This window comes from Ambystoma mexicanum, chromosome 6p (assembly GCF_040938575.1).
Source record: "Ambystoma mexicanum isolate Mex_15411 chromosome 6p, UKY_AmexF1_1, whole genome shotgun sequence".
Taxonomy (NCBI): domain Eukaryota; kingdom Metazoa; phylum Chordata; class Amphibia; order Caudata; family Ambystomatidae; genus Ambystoma; species Ambystoma mexicanum.
Window position 1 is genome coordinate 401,172,917 of NC_090935.1, and position 14,409 is coordinate 401,187,325.

The window sequence follows — 14,409 nt, forward strand, 5'->3', positions numbered from 1 at the left end:
GCATTTCTTTAGGTAGCATATGTAAACCACGGAACTTGGCCTGCAGGTCTAGGGCAAGAACTTGCAAGGACAGCACTTAATTTAACATCTGCAGCTACTAAAGTTATTTTAATGTATTCATTCTATCAATTTTCATTATGTAAACACAGCAGATTGAAGGGCACTCGGAAGAGACAAGACGTTATCAAAAAGCATTTAAACATTTTTAAATGTAATGTGAACTCTATACGATTGGTTTGTTTAATGACATTTTGGTCAATCTTCAACTTTCACAAGCTCAGCAAAGACTACACTCACCCCTCAAGTATACTTCGTTTTAACATTATTCTATATGCCAAGTGTCGTTAGTGGCTTCTAATACAGCATGCGTCACAGCATCCCTCAGGGTGCAAAATGTGGACTAGCCATTGGCTAGTGATAAACTTGTTACAGTAAGAAAGGATATGATGTTCATGTATTAAAGTTGAAGTGGCAAGTGACTTTGTGGCAGACTAGCAGCTTGCAACTGACATTTTACACCCTGCTAATACTATAGTCGCTTGTCTTTTTGGGGGAACAAAATATTCAGTGGAAACTAATAACTGCATGTTTTTTTTATGGCTACATGTACACTGGAAAAAGAATACTTTGTGGCTTCGCTATATACAAGTGTAAACCAAATTAAACAAAAATATGTTTCTACAAATCATCAATACTTCCTCTACAGGAGACATTATCGTACACATTGCTAACTTCTCAGGAAGATATGAAAAATGAATACCATACAGTGACTTGCAGGTTTGAGAGAGTTACCTGTACAAACATTTGCATCATGTGTTTGGCAAGGATCTACATTCATTAGGCCAGGCTGTAATTGACTGTGCAATAGTCTTTTCTGTTATGGACTTTTTGAGCAAGCATGAAAATATCACAGCAATGTTATGGCATGCACAAAGCATGGTTTACGGTGAGCAGTTATGATTTTGTTAATGTGGGTCTTACAGTTTTTAACTTGAATACTGATAGAAATTTGAAATTTACGGGTTAATATCCTCTGAATTAGACTAGGGTAATCAACCAAATAGTTTAACTTTACTTGCTTATTGTGATCATGCATGTTTTTATCTTTGATTTACAGAAGTCGGTTGTGCTCCCTCTTGTCAGTTCCATATGACACCAGCAATGTAAAACTGGTATTTCTTAAATATTTGTAATTGCCCACATAGCAACACTTACTATTAGGAGTTGCAAAAAGAGTCTGCACTTCTAATGTATAATATTATGCCAGCCTGATTTTTTCATCACTTGTGCTGATGGATAACATTGTTACGCACAGTCATCTTTACGTACTTACAGAATACATACAGGGAGAAGGTTTAGAGGACTTGTTTTTTGTAATTCTTGTACATGTTACGGACATGTAGTGGTCTATCGAAGCTAGATTGTATTCTCTAAAAGATCGTCCTATATTAGAAATCACAAATGATATACACCCAATCACTGAAAACCAGCAATATTTTTGTACATTTCAACTATGCTTTGTGATTTTCAAGGTGTAGACTACTAATTCGTTAGGAGTACGAAGAAACCCAAGGAAGAGATGTACAACAGTTATATTGAAAGTGTTACTTTATATCGCTCTGTGTATTCCACCTTTAAAGAATATAGTCTAGCCTTACGTCTTCATCCAACTTGTGAAATTGTTTTAAAGCCGGATGACATGCCTAATGTGGCCGATTATCAGATCACAGGTAAATCATATTAAAAGGCTTATTTTGTTCATTAAAATTGTATCCATTAACAGATATTCAGGAAAAAAATTGAAGACCCTACTCTTCAGCATTTGCCAATTGTGCCACTCGGCCCAATTCTCTCCTCCACTCCAGCTACTTCTGCTACTCCCACCCACCCTATGCATGGTTTTATAAAGAACAAACCGAGCTGCGAAGCAAGAGCCCTATACATTGGAGGGACACCCAGGAGGGTTACAAGTAAGGGTGTGGGGCTAGCTGGGGTGGATATGGTATTGTGGCAGGGAGAGCAGGCGAGGTTGATTAGGCTTCAGCCATCAGTGGGGCAATCAGCAAGATGTCCTTAGAGTTGGGTAGCCAGGTGCAACATGTATCCCAGTCAGTGTCTGCCCTCTAGGTATAGCACCCTGCTGCTTCCCAGATAGGTTTACAATCACCACACATACAATTTCTTACCCGCCAAGAGTCAATTCTCACTAGCCAACAGCGAGTGCAGATTTTGCACCAAGCATTTAGCGCGCTTGATGTGGCTAAAAGCTCACATGGAACACTTGAGATGAATCCATGCAATGGTTTGACATGCAGAAAAGTGTGTATGCATTTCCCACTGCAGGTTAGATCTTCTTGCTTGCACTAACCATTAATAGTCAGGCTCACTTGAAAGATGTGCAGTCAAAAAGGATATTCTACCAACTACAACTCCCTAGCCACTAACTAGAATGCATGAACCTCATGCCGTTTTTTTTTTTTTTAAAGGGTGCTTGGCGGGGAGGAGATAGGGATGTAGCAACAACAGTTGATACAAAAGCTTCAAATGTTGCCACAAGCCCCATCGCTGAGTTGGGATGTCGGTTCCAAAACTGAAGTTAAGGCCGAACAATGGTCCTGTATCCTCAGCATCCTTTGGTGCAGCACAGACTAATTATTAGAAGCAAATATTCAGCATGGGCAGTATACAGGGAATCAAATAAACCGGTTAAACTAAGAGGTTCGGGGCTAGAGTGGTATGTAGTTAAAGCATTTTTATGCTACTGTTCTGTCATGAGATATCATTTTGCAATGTCATGTCACTAGTACACAACAGACAAGGGCTGTGAAGCAATAAGGTGACAACACTCCCAGTCCCCCATATTAAGACGTGTGCAGCAATCAGTCATGGAAAGGGCCACATCACACATTGTAAAACTGCAAACAGATTTTACAACCATTCTGAATCCAAGGTTACCCCCCCTGACCTCCATTAACAGGACGAGGTAACTGCTGCACAGATGCAGAATGTAAACGTGCATATCCTTCCCAGGCTAACTCCCAGAAGAGCCCAGCCTCAGGAGATTAGGAACCCAACCTTCCACAGCACCATTACCTTACCCATAAAGCGCTTTACAGGCCTCAAGAACGTGCAGGCAACGAGGGTCATACTCCCAGTGGAGCCACAGACCAAAAGCCACCCTCATTTAAGAGGGTCCATAGTTTCTCACACCTTTTCAATCTATAGAACCAGATTGTTCGAGGCCGTGGAGCTCTAGGGAGTATGAGGTGCTCCTTTGGGCATCTGTTGACTACCCGACAATTGGTTCAGAGCAATTATTATAATCCACTGTGCTGTGTTTTAAACAATATCACAGAGAGAGACTATATCACTATGCCCAAGTGCTCTCCAAGTTACTGTGTGTTTCATTAGTATTTGCTTTAATAGTTTGATTTAATTTTTTTCAAGTGGTGTTGGGAATGAAATTAACCTATCCCACCCCCTAGGCGCTGATCCCCATTGGGAGACCTCCAATAGCCCAGGGGGTAAGGACAGCCTAAAGGTCCTCACAATCACAATATTATAAGCAATATAGATGCTTAGACGTTGTGCACGCATATAAAGAGACACCATTTTGTAGCTATGGCAGAAGGATAGGGCCTTAATGGCCATGTAGTAATCAGCGCATTAGATACAGGCCGCAAACCTGACGAGGAAATTTGAATAGGCCTAAGTGCTGATGAGAAGAGGCCCACGCCGCTGCTAGTTTCCATTGTAACCATCCCTTGTTTTAACAGAGAATGACCGCGGCTAATGTGTTTGGTTCGTGAAACTAATCTATTGGAATTGAAAACAGCAATTCAGTAAAAGGACCAAAATAGATGTTGCATGCATTGCATGGTGTAAATAATTAGACTCCCAGTCTTTATTAGCAAAAGTAAGGACGCTTGCCCCTAGGGACACGCACAGTACCGGGAAGTAGTAAGCAGCCACCAGAGATAGATCCAGAGGGAACGTCAGTCACTCGAATCAATAGACGCTGAAAATGCTTACCATAACCACTATGGTTAAGTACAGATCCCACAATATTTAAAATGTATACGCTTATATTTCAAATTGAAATATAGATATTGTGAATAACCTGCAGAACGAAAACCATGGAAAGTGAGCATAGAGAAAAATGCCACGCATTTTTTACTCGTTATGCCTGCATTTGACCAACAGGTTTGAAGCCATTTGAATAAGAGACCAAGAGTGATAACACGGACAACATCCTTACCAGCATTACACCACTACAAGTTGGTAAGTATCGTAGCCAGATACCATCAGAGTTCAATTAATTTGAGATATAAAGTTAGCTGATGAGCAGCTTCAAATTGATATACCTGTATTTTTAGGTAACCATATGTACCACTCCAAATCGAAAGAAGCTGCATAAATGTGAACAAAGTGGATGCACATTGGAAACAAAAGTCATCTTTAATAACAGTGAAGGAAACCTATATGGTAATAGGGTCTCATAACATAAACTTAAGTCACTTAACACAGCAAGGATTAGCATAAATAAAATACTATAAATGTATATTCCACAGGTCAACTTAAAAGATTATGTGACTGTGCCAGTGACTCCTAAAGAACAAGCTTCTAAGGTGAAGTACCCAAATACACAAACAATATCTGTTGAATTACCCATAATGGAGAGTCCAAACTAATTTGTGAATTGTTGCTTTAGAGAAAAGTGAATCACATAAAAATTGAAGAAAAAAAAAAGATAATGTTTGCTCTCGAAACGCGTCGAGCTTTTTAGTTTACTTTGTAAATAGTTTGTCAAGAAAATGTAATGATGTAATGAATGTTATACAAAGTGATGTAACAAATTATGCATGAATTGATCAGTGTGTGGGATACAGTTCCATTATGAATAAATTGCCTGACAAGGTGCATTAGAAATACCCATAAAGAATGCCTTCTTACTTATTTTGATTGTAAAATTGCACTACAAGATACAAATCTCTTATAAAATATTGACAAAGTGTGAGGGGACGGGAGTGCCTATGAAACATGGACACTGTTTCCCATGTATGTAACTGACATTTGGTACCAGAGTCAGCCATTTCTCCCTTGCACCCCTAACATGAAAGAATCACGAATGAGCTACTCCTTAGCTCTGAGTTTTTGAAGTAGAATATCAATTGGCAAAACTGGTGTGCTTAGCTACTTTCCAATTTTGTATTAGTAGATAGGACAAGAAATTTGCAAAATAAAAATGAAAAAAATAAAATAAAAAAAACACGATCTAGCAACTTTTACAATGTTGCTTTTTTTTCGAAAGCTGACCACCTTGTTAGCTCTCTTTTTGTCTACACATAGTATGGAGCAGGTATGTCCTAGCCATCACGGCGTCGGTGTCATCTACAGGGCACTTGTTCCCCACTTGGGTTAGTGCATCTCTTGATTACACCTAGGCAGTGCAGAAGGTCACAAAGGCTGCATTTAAGGCTCCAGAGACCGTCTACATACAGGTCTTATATAGACCGTTGCCTTCCTAGAGTGTTGCATGTAGCCTCGGGACAAGCTACCCTGGCAATCATTGCACAACCTTACCTCCAATTCAATTCTCCCATAATGTGTTCCAGTGGCTTATGTTTTTTATATAGTGCTTCAATCCAAAACACTTTCCATAAGATATTTTCATACATACTATTATTACCCAATCGAAATTGGTACTAATTTATTGACCTCGGAAGTATGAAAGGCCAAGTTGATCACGGCAACAAGCGTTTAACCCGCTTATTCACTACATACAATTGAAGCACTAGTTCCACCTTCCTTCAACTATCTGGAATGGCACAGGGTGGGATAGTGCAACAAGCACCCCCCACCCTCAATAGTTCAAATTTGTGCACCGATCCCCACAATTTGATAATCTTTTAAATTTCAATTACTCTTTCCAGGTGTGCGCTAAACAGGTAGATGTTTGAAAATTGTCATGTTTGAGGCCAGAAAATCAGTGCACTGAGATTACGAGAGAAATTTGCTTTTTTTGGCAAATTATATATTCTGGAAGCCAACTGCACCAGTACACCCAAATATAATTAACTAGAAAACCTTACCACTACGAGTACACACGACTGGTTTCGTGCTGTAGAGATTTTAGAAAAAAAATAAAATAACCACCACACGGGAGTTCCTGGAATCCTCTTCCACCCAGTCCCAAAGACTTCACACAAAAGCACATTTCAGATGATTTGACTAAAATCTTTTCATCATTTTCCAAGAGCAAATACCAAAGAAAATATACACAGATTAAATACAACATAACAGAGCAAACAATGGGACATCAAGAGAAAAGACCTTCCAGTCAGATGGCACGGTCAAAGTTAAATGCAGCACAAACACAAACATATGTATTACAGAAAACAGCCCTGCATAGCCTTTTACAAATCTGGTCCGCCGGGCACAGCCACAAACCCAACAATAAGGGGCCCATCTAGACGATGACCTCCACCTCAAAGGCCGCTCATCCGAGTGACCAAACATTGCTTGGAGGTGGGCCATCCAGGCCTCCAGGTTCATGGTAGGCTCGTTCATACCCCTCTGCAGTGCCCTGTACCACTCCCCCGTTTCATCCGTAGACCACTTCATTAGGTCCCTCCGCCATATCGCATAGTTGGGGCCAGCACATAGCAATTCTCCTTTTCGCAAGTATACAAGCGAGATACCCAAGTTTAACTATGTGTCTGGCCTTGTCAGGTTGAGGGTACATACCCAGCAGGCACTCCATAGATGTCAACCCCCATCTTCCAGCTCCTGCATTCTCCAGGGTCCATCTTCCAACTCCTGCATCCTGCTGGGCCTGCTGAATATTAAGCCAGAAGGCACTCACCTTCAGACAAAAGGCAAAGCATATTCAGGATGTCTGCGGGCTTAGCACTGCACCGCATTCTGGGGACGCTTGTTTATTAAAACTAGCAATAATATTTGCGGTCATGCATGTTCTAAATAGCACATTCAACTTCAGAAGGCGTAAACGAGGATTCCTAGATACCTTTTTGGTAAGCACAGTTTCCCATTACTTCTCATCAAACTCGCATTCCAAGTCAGACTCCCACGTGACCTTAATGCGCAGAACACGTACACTCACACTCGTTCTCAAGCTCCGGTATAAGCGGGTAACAGGCATCCACCCATCTTCCAGATCACATTCAGGTTCCTCCGGCCAAACCAGCTACTGTGCCTTAGCAAACCTGGTAATTTTCATGTAATCCAGAAATTGTCCCTTGTGCAGTCCATAATCATTAGCAACCTCCAAGTTGTCCCTAAACATTCCATCCTTGAAAATAACAAGAGACGATCGCTGTAGTTAAGATGCTGGAGGACTGCAAGCTAGAATTGTAAAATCTTGGCAAAAGGCTACTTGAGGGTCTGGAACTTAATATGTTGCCTGCTGGGAATGTTAAATATTGGACAATTGATCCTCTGTGCAAGTTTTTTCTCCTTTTCTTCAATCTTTGCTCTTGTCCTCTTTTCTCCTTCAATTTTCACTGTTTTTCTTTTAAGAGTTGAGGGTTAAAAAAATGTTTTTGTTTTGGATTTACTTCCTTTTAAGCTTTGGTTTTATTAATAGCTTAAATATGTTGTATGCTTGTGAAAGGTTAAATATGTAACCATATACAATATTAAAAAAAAATTAAAATATCGCCCCAAGTGGCAAAACCGACCCTCTCCATCGCCTAAACGTGGATAGGTCACATCGAAGGATTGATTATTTATAATGTGCCTTGTTGTGTTTTACACTTGTCTTTCCTTGGCTCTCCCTGACCTGCGAGTGTTTATGTCCTTAGGTTAATTTGAATATGGAATGTTTAGGTGTAAGACTCCTTGAGATTCCATCAAGTGTCAGTTGGATCCGGAGTAAATGAGGGACCGGTGGATGTCTCCCTACATAAGAACTTGACCTATATGTAACTTACCCGTTTCCTGTGTAACTACCTGCTGTCCAAGTGAACCTACGAAATTTAGTAAACCTGTGTTTTAACTCCAAGTGTCTCGGTGAGGTCTATACCTCAAGGATTAAACGCAATATTGGTGACGAGGATCTAAAGTGCTCCAGAGCTGTGCAGCCACAAGGACGAGTGGATCCGCCCCATTTACCGAGGCAAAAAAGGACGGAAAGAACAGTGTGCAGACGGTGAAACAGCTGTGTTAACTGCTGGCAGAGGTGAGGAGAGAAACAGGGGGATGGTGAACACAGCATCTTTAGTGTTGGTCGAGGCAGCGCTCACGGCTGCGGGAAGTAGAGTGCCGGTCCCAGCAGGGAGACATCCCCGGGTCCGGGAGGGCGGCACGATATCAAGGGGGTCATCTTATCAAAGCAGAGAGCCGTTTTTCGTAGTGGCGCTGCGCACTTAGAATGTGAGCTGTCATACTTAAAATTAAACACCTCCTGTGTACAGAAGGGTATTTGAATTTGCAAGAGTAAAGTTGGGCGTCACAGTTTCACAGTAATTGAGCAACCAGTTTTCGAAGCATTGGCTAGGGTTTCATCTGTGACTTACGTTGAGTGCTTAAAAGCAACATTTTTGACCACTGACCTCGGTTTGAAGTTCTGGGCATTGGTCACTCAAGGGGCGTTATCAGGCTGTGTGCTGGTCAGCACAAGGTGTTACCAGTTGCCTGACTTATTGTGAAGTGATGACGTTGGTGAGGAGTCTAACTGTTGCATGGAGCGTGGCAAGCGTGTCATGTGACGCGGTGCAGGTTCTTTGCTCGAAACGTCCCATTTCTGCACAACTTGGAAAACGAAGATCTGCTGAGGCGAGTTCGGAGCAGGATGCGACTGTCTGAAATGAAGTCGGTACAAGATGACCAACGTGCCTCGTTTCAAAAGAGTAAAACTGACTGGAAGATTCTGGAGATTGTTCTAACAGTCGCTGACTGTGTGGGTGGCGAAGGCTATATGGAAGAAAGTTGTCTTTTCAATATCGGAACCTGTGCGGAGGCTGAGTCGCAGGAGGAAGCTCGCATTGACTGGAAGTGGATAATGCCATTATTGTATTAGAGGAGCTTGACCCTGACCGAGTTTTTTTTTTTTTTAGAGAACTCTCATGTTATCAGAGAGAGTATTAAGTGCCCAGATGTTGAAATCTTGAACGTGTGATGTGTGGCAAGAGTATTTATCGAATTTAGTGCCCAGATAAGACCTTAAACGTGTTGCGTGGTGTGGTGTCTAAATTTGTGCTCGTTAGTGTTCTGAGACTATGTGATTTGTGGAATTTTTGAACTGATTTTAAATGTGTTCTGCTTTGCATTGTTTTTCTTGTTAACCTCAACATTTTTCCCACAGGTAAAAGACCATGAAGGACTTTACAATCTTAAATATTGGACTCAAGTGTGGTGCTTAACACTTGTTTACCATATTTTAATGTCCAATTTCCCTAACTGGTGTGTTGGGGGAGTGCAAGTGCTTTGTAGCATGTGATTGTGCAAGACTGGTGCTAATTGATGTTCAGAGGCTGGATTCCCGGCTTTGTGGTGCAAATTGTAGTGGTATGTGGATGCCCGGATCTGTAGTGCCAATTGTTTAGCGGGATGTGGATGCCTGGTTTTGTGCCAATTGGAGTGGTATGTGGATGCCCAGTTTTGTGCCAACTGGAGTGGTATGTGGATGCCCAGATTCGTAGTGACAATTGTTTGCGGGATGTAGATGCCCGGTTTAGTTTGCCAATTGGTGAGCAGGGCATGTATGCCCGTGGTTGTGTTACCAATTGTTTGCGGGATGTAGATGCCCGGTGGAGTTGTTCTTGCTTCAGGCCGTTAGTGGGGTTTGAACCCTGTTTTGGTGTTGTGGCATCAATAGTTGATGGTGGACGGAGCAGGATGGATTTAGCTGTGTGTTTGGCTTGTTTTGGGTTACTCTTAAAGGCGGGTTGGTCCCCTGATTTGAGTTTTGTGGTAGGCCAAACCATAGAACAGTTGTGTTGGCTTGGAGGGGGTGTGCTATGTTTTACCCGTGGAAGGTACAGAGGAGATCGAGCGTTTTGGCTTGGCAGTAAGGTTTTTGCAAGGATGATTATGGTTTTTTTTTGCAGTCTTTGTGCTTTCCTCTGTTCTGTTCTTTGTCATATAAGGGAGGAGATGTGTTGTGTTTTACACCCGTCTTTCCTTGGCTCTCCCTGACCTCCGAGTGTGTATGTACTTAGGTTAATTTGAATATGGAATGTTTAGATGCAAGACTCCTTGAGATTCTATCAAGTGTCAGTTGGGTCTGGAGCTTGAGTAAATGAGGGACCGGTGGATGTCTCCCTACATAAGAACTTGACCTATATGTAACTTACCTGTTTCCTGTGTAACTACCTGCTGTCCAATGTCTCGGTGCAGTATGTACCTCAAGGGTACAACACAAAATGCCTATAGCCAAATGTTACAAAGCGCAACCCGTCAAGTGAGGACAAGACAAGTGATCTTACTAGTCCTAGTATCATTTAGATTGTGCAAATGCGCAGACAAGAAGTGCAGGGGGAGAGGTAGAGGGCGAGAGAGGCGGAGAGTGCCGACAAGATTATGCTCCTTGATTAGGACTGAAAACGTACTGTTATTTGAGTGTTTTTCACTGTAATCTGTAACAGTCTCCTTACTTATGAGCATCCAGATATCCCTGGGTCGGGTGCGCTATATAAGTAAAATAAACAAACAAAACAAGATAGCCTGGGTTTTAGCGGTGAAATGAGAGGCCACGGCAGTGCAGATGGTACTGGGTAGGTGTAGAAGAGGAAGACTATATAAACCTTTTAAAAAATTAAAAAATAAAGCAGGGTCTAACCCATGTTGCGAGTCAGTCAATCATGCCTTTCATACATTTCAAGCTTCCTTCCATTTATCTTTTTATTCTCCCTCTGCCATCCTTCTACCCTTTTTGGTTAGCTTTATAAGATTCGAGTCTGGTGATCAAGGCAGCAGGTCAGTTTGCCACAGCCTGGACAAAAGTAAACACCGAGACCAGTACACTGTACTCGACTCGGTGCCCATTTGTATACTACAGTGGTACTACAGCAGCGATTCTACCCATTATAAAGGCTCATCATGCGTGTGGGAAGGCCCATTTCCTGCCAGGTATTGCTAGCGCGTATCGAGTATGATTATTTCACACTCTTTATCGTTAGTAGGCACTCGTTAATTAATCGGCTCCGCTGCAGACAGGGACGAGAGGGCAACTTAAAAACAGCACATTGTACATGCCTTAATCATGGATAGAAGCAAAACTGGATTTTGGTCGGTTCTATTAGTCTTCATTTATTTAAAGTACAGAGTTCACCTACTCTGGCGAGGGGACTATAGTGGTGGTTTATTTCGTCAAAAAAATAAATGCAACATCCGCCATATCATTGCAAAATCCCCAACAGGACATTCCCAACGTGACGAAGTAAACAGTACCTTGGCATATTGTGCAATCATGGGCTAAGGAGGGGCGTAAACCTTCACGAAGCCAAAACCAGTCAAAACGGTGACATTGCTAATAGGTGGAAACGTAGAGAGAATGGTCACTATATACACAGCAGACAACACCAATGGCTCGGTCAATAACAATTTAAAATAATCGGAGGTTAAACTCAAACAAAAGCTTACATATAGCGTCCACGAGAACACCAATTCCATCAACGACAAATGGGTGGTAAATGAGACTAACGGCGAGAGAAACGCCCATGCACATGTCGTCCTACTATGAATGTAAATTCACAATTCCATGCAAAGAGACCGGGCTTTTCACACCTAAACAGCGGGAAGCAATTTCACGCTTTCATTATTTACTCATTGTTTATATTTATTACCCCCCTTCCCCCTATCCTCATCCATCCTGTAAACACATGAAAGGAAACGCTGGGGTCTCACTGGTTTCATAAACATACAGAGAATACCCATCTCCCCTGCACGTTCATACTACAGCGATAACCACAGCCCCGCCCCCGGATGACTCCCGCCATTACCTTTCACTTTGCCGAAAGTACCGACCCCCAGCGTATCCCCCAGGATATAGTGACCGATCTTCACCCGCCCGTCATGCTTCTGTTTATCAGCCGCCATCTTGAACCAGGAACTGAACCTGCGCATTGCACAGTAGGCGGATCAAGGGCTGAAAAAAAGGGCAGGATAAGTACAGCATTTATGCTCTGACAGTGATAATAACAGAGGCAAGGGCGACGCCCCCGCCACAGGTTGCCTCTGTCTGAATAAATAATAGGAAAACGGCAGTGCCAAGAATGCCCGTTACTGGTACACACCTCCTTCGTTGAGAAAACGGTACAGAGTTTTAGGATGCCACTCGTAGGTTGGAGTGCACCGGTGCGAATCACCTTGGAATGACAAACGTTGTAGGTTAAAAGCTCAACGTTTTCGGAAATATAAAAAAGAAAGTACAATAAACAACACAGTTATGCAGCGCTGCTCAAAATAGAATTTGAATTACAACTCTTTGACTAAAAAGCACAATTTATCAGCGTTTCAAAAGTTGCACACTTTAGAGCTCTTCAGTTACAACACAGGAACTGTGTGTAGTAATCGTGGCTTACTGAGTAGTAGTGTCTGTGAGGTCATATGCTTGTGGAATGTTGTGGTGGAAGTGTTCTGCTGGGTGACGGTTGGTCAGAGAGAGAGGAGCTGTGAGCAGAGAAGATGGGTGTGGGGGTGATGCCGGTGTTTCCCTTGTCATCTTGTGTCCCCTACCATCCCTGTGTCTTGTGGAGGAGTACAGGACAATGACAATAAAGACACTGAGAACTTACCTGTAGCATAGCTCTCAACTCACCCGCTTTTGGCGGGTGTCACCCGCCTTGAAAGCAGTGGAATCACCCGCCAAGTCCCTCATACGCCCATTCACTTCTATGGGCCTCTCACCCGCCAAAAAGAAAATCGGGTGTTTTCACCCGCCTTGCTGACAAAAAAGGTTGAGAGCTATGCTGGAGTACTGGCGGTCATCATTGTTACACTGTGCTGTCATCAACCCACGTGAAAGATGCAATAATTGTAAATGGACATATATGAAATATGCCCCTTTTCAAAATCTGCAGTTTGACGGATGGAAGCAACTTCTTTTGTGTAAAGTGTTGTATCCTACCTTGTAGGGGCCTAGTAGGTGTGTCGTGACACGTGATACGTCACAGGAACAGTGAAGGGGGACCTTGCCTGTTGTGGAGCACTGCATACCCCACGCGATGTTCCGTGAGCACCGAGCCCCCGCTACAGACTCACACAGAGATTCATGGAACTGTGGAGAGTGTATTTTTGCAGCGCAAAGTCAGGGCAAAGTTATTTTGTACTGCAAAAATGACTATGCGCTTACTTTGCCCAGACTTGCACTGCAAAAATATACTTTGCACAGTGGCAAGAATCATGGTTTGCAATGCAAAGCCACTTTTCAGCAGTGCAAATTCACGTTGAAACTTGTGCCCTGCTGGTGGGAGACTTCAAATGCCGGGAGACTTCAAAGTTCAGCCACCGCTCATGTCAGCAAAGAGACACAGATGAGTGATAAGAAAGGCAGGTAAAATATGCTTTCTGGAATCTTGAAATGAAATAACAAGTTGACAGTGCTGAATAGCATCAAAGTGTAATTTCATAAATATGTGAATAATGCCATGCTATGCGCCTGTTGCATAGTATTACGCCAGCAGAAACGTGTGAATCTTTGGGATACCAGAAAGTTGATGGAAAATTTTAGGATGATAGTAAAAACCCTGAAGGGAGCACATGCCTTATTTGCGAGGAATGAGTTTTGAAGAAAATAGTGAAAATAGAAGAAAAAGTAAAAGTAACTCGCTGGAGAATGCAGGCATCGGTCCCACTTCCTCTAGCATGCTAAGCGAGCACTCTATCATGTGAGCTAATCATCCTCCTGTTCAAACGTCCGTGAAACACATCTCCAGAGCTAAAGCACAGTAGACACTTGCTTGGCTGTCCAGGTACCCATAGTGCACAAAGTCGCTTCCCCGTCTGCCACAGGGGAAATCTCAATCGCACCCTTTTGCCCAAAACAAAATACCCATTACCTTGTTTTCAAAAGTCCAAATGGGGCTTCTGTAATGCAAAATGAGCTCAGGGTCGAAACAAAGGCATCCAGCTATCATGCTGAATGTCTCCACTTCGCTCTGGGTTTATTTGCAATCATATGAGTTACTATTAGAAACGGCAGGGCTATAGCGAGGAAGTCCCGAGGGGGCTTGCTCGCCGGGACTTCCTCACCAGAGCCCTGTCATCTAAAAATAGCTTACATGATTGCTAATGAGCCCAGGGGGAGCGGAGACAGTAAGCATCATAGCTAAATGCTCCGTTTCACCCTGGGCTCTCTGCCGAGCTGCCCACTCCTCCTCCGATGGCACAAACAGATGTGCGCACATGAGAGGAGGGGCTGCAGTAAGGCACACAGACGCACAAAAA

At 42.8% G+C, this 14,409-nt stretch overlaps 1 protein-coding gene across 1 annotated transcript in view; it reads right to left on the reverse strand.

Annotated features, from left to right (window-relative positions):
* The window catches only part of PRKAA1 (protein kinase AMP-activated catalytic subunit alpha 1), a 576,963-nt gene extending 564,809 nt beyond the window's left edge, over window positions 1-12,154 (reverse strand). The window contains exon 1 of the mRNA XM_069627195.1: window positions 11,964-12,154. Coding sequence (XP_069483296.1) covers window positions 11,964-12,087 — 124 coding nt within the window. The 5' untranslated portion in view covers window positions 12,088-12,154. The remainder of the gene's footprint in view (window positions 1-11,963) is intronic.
* Window positions 12,155-14,409: the final 2,255 nt, after the last annotated feature.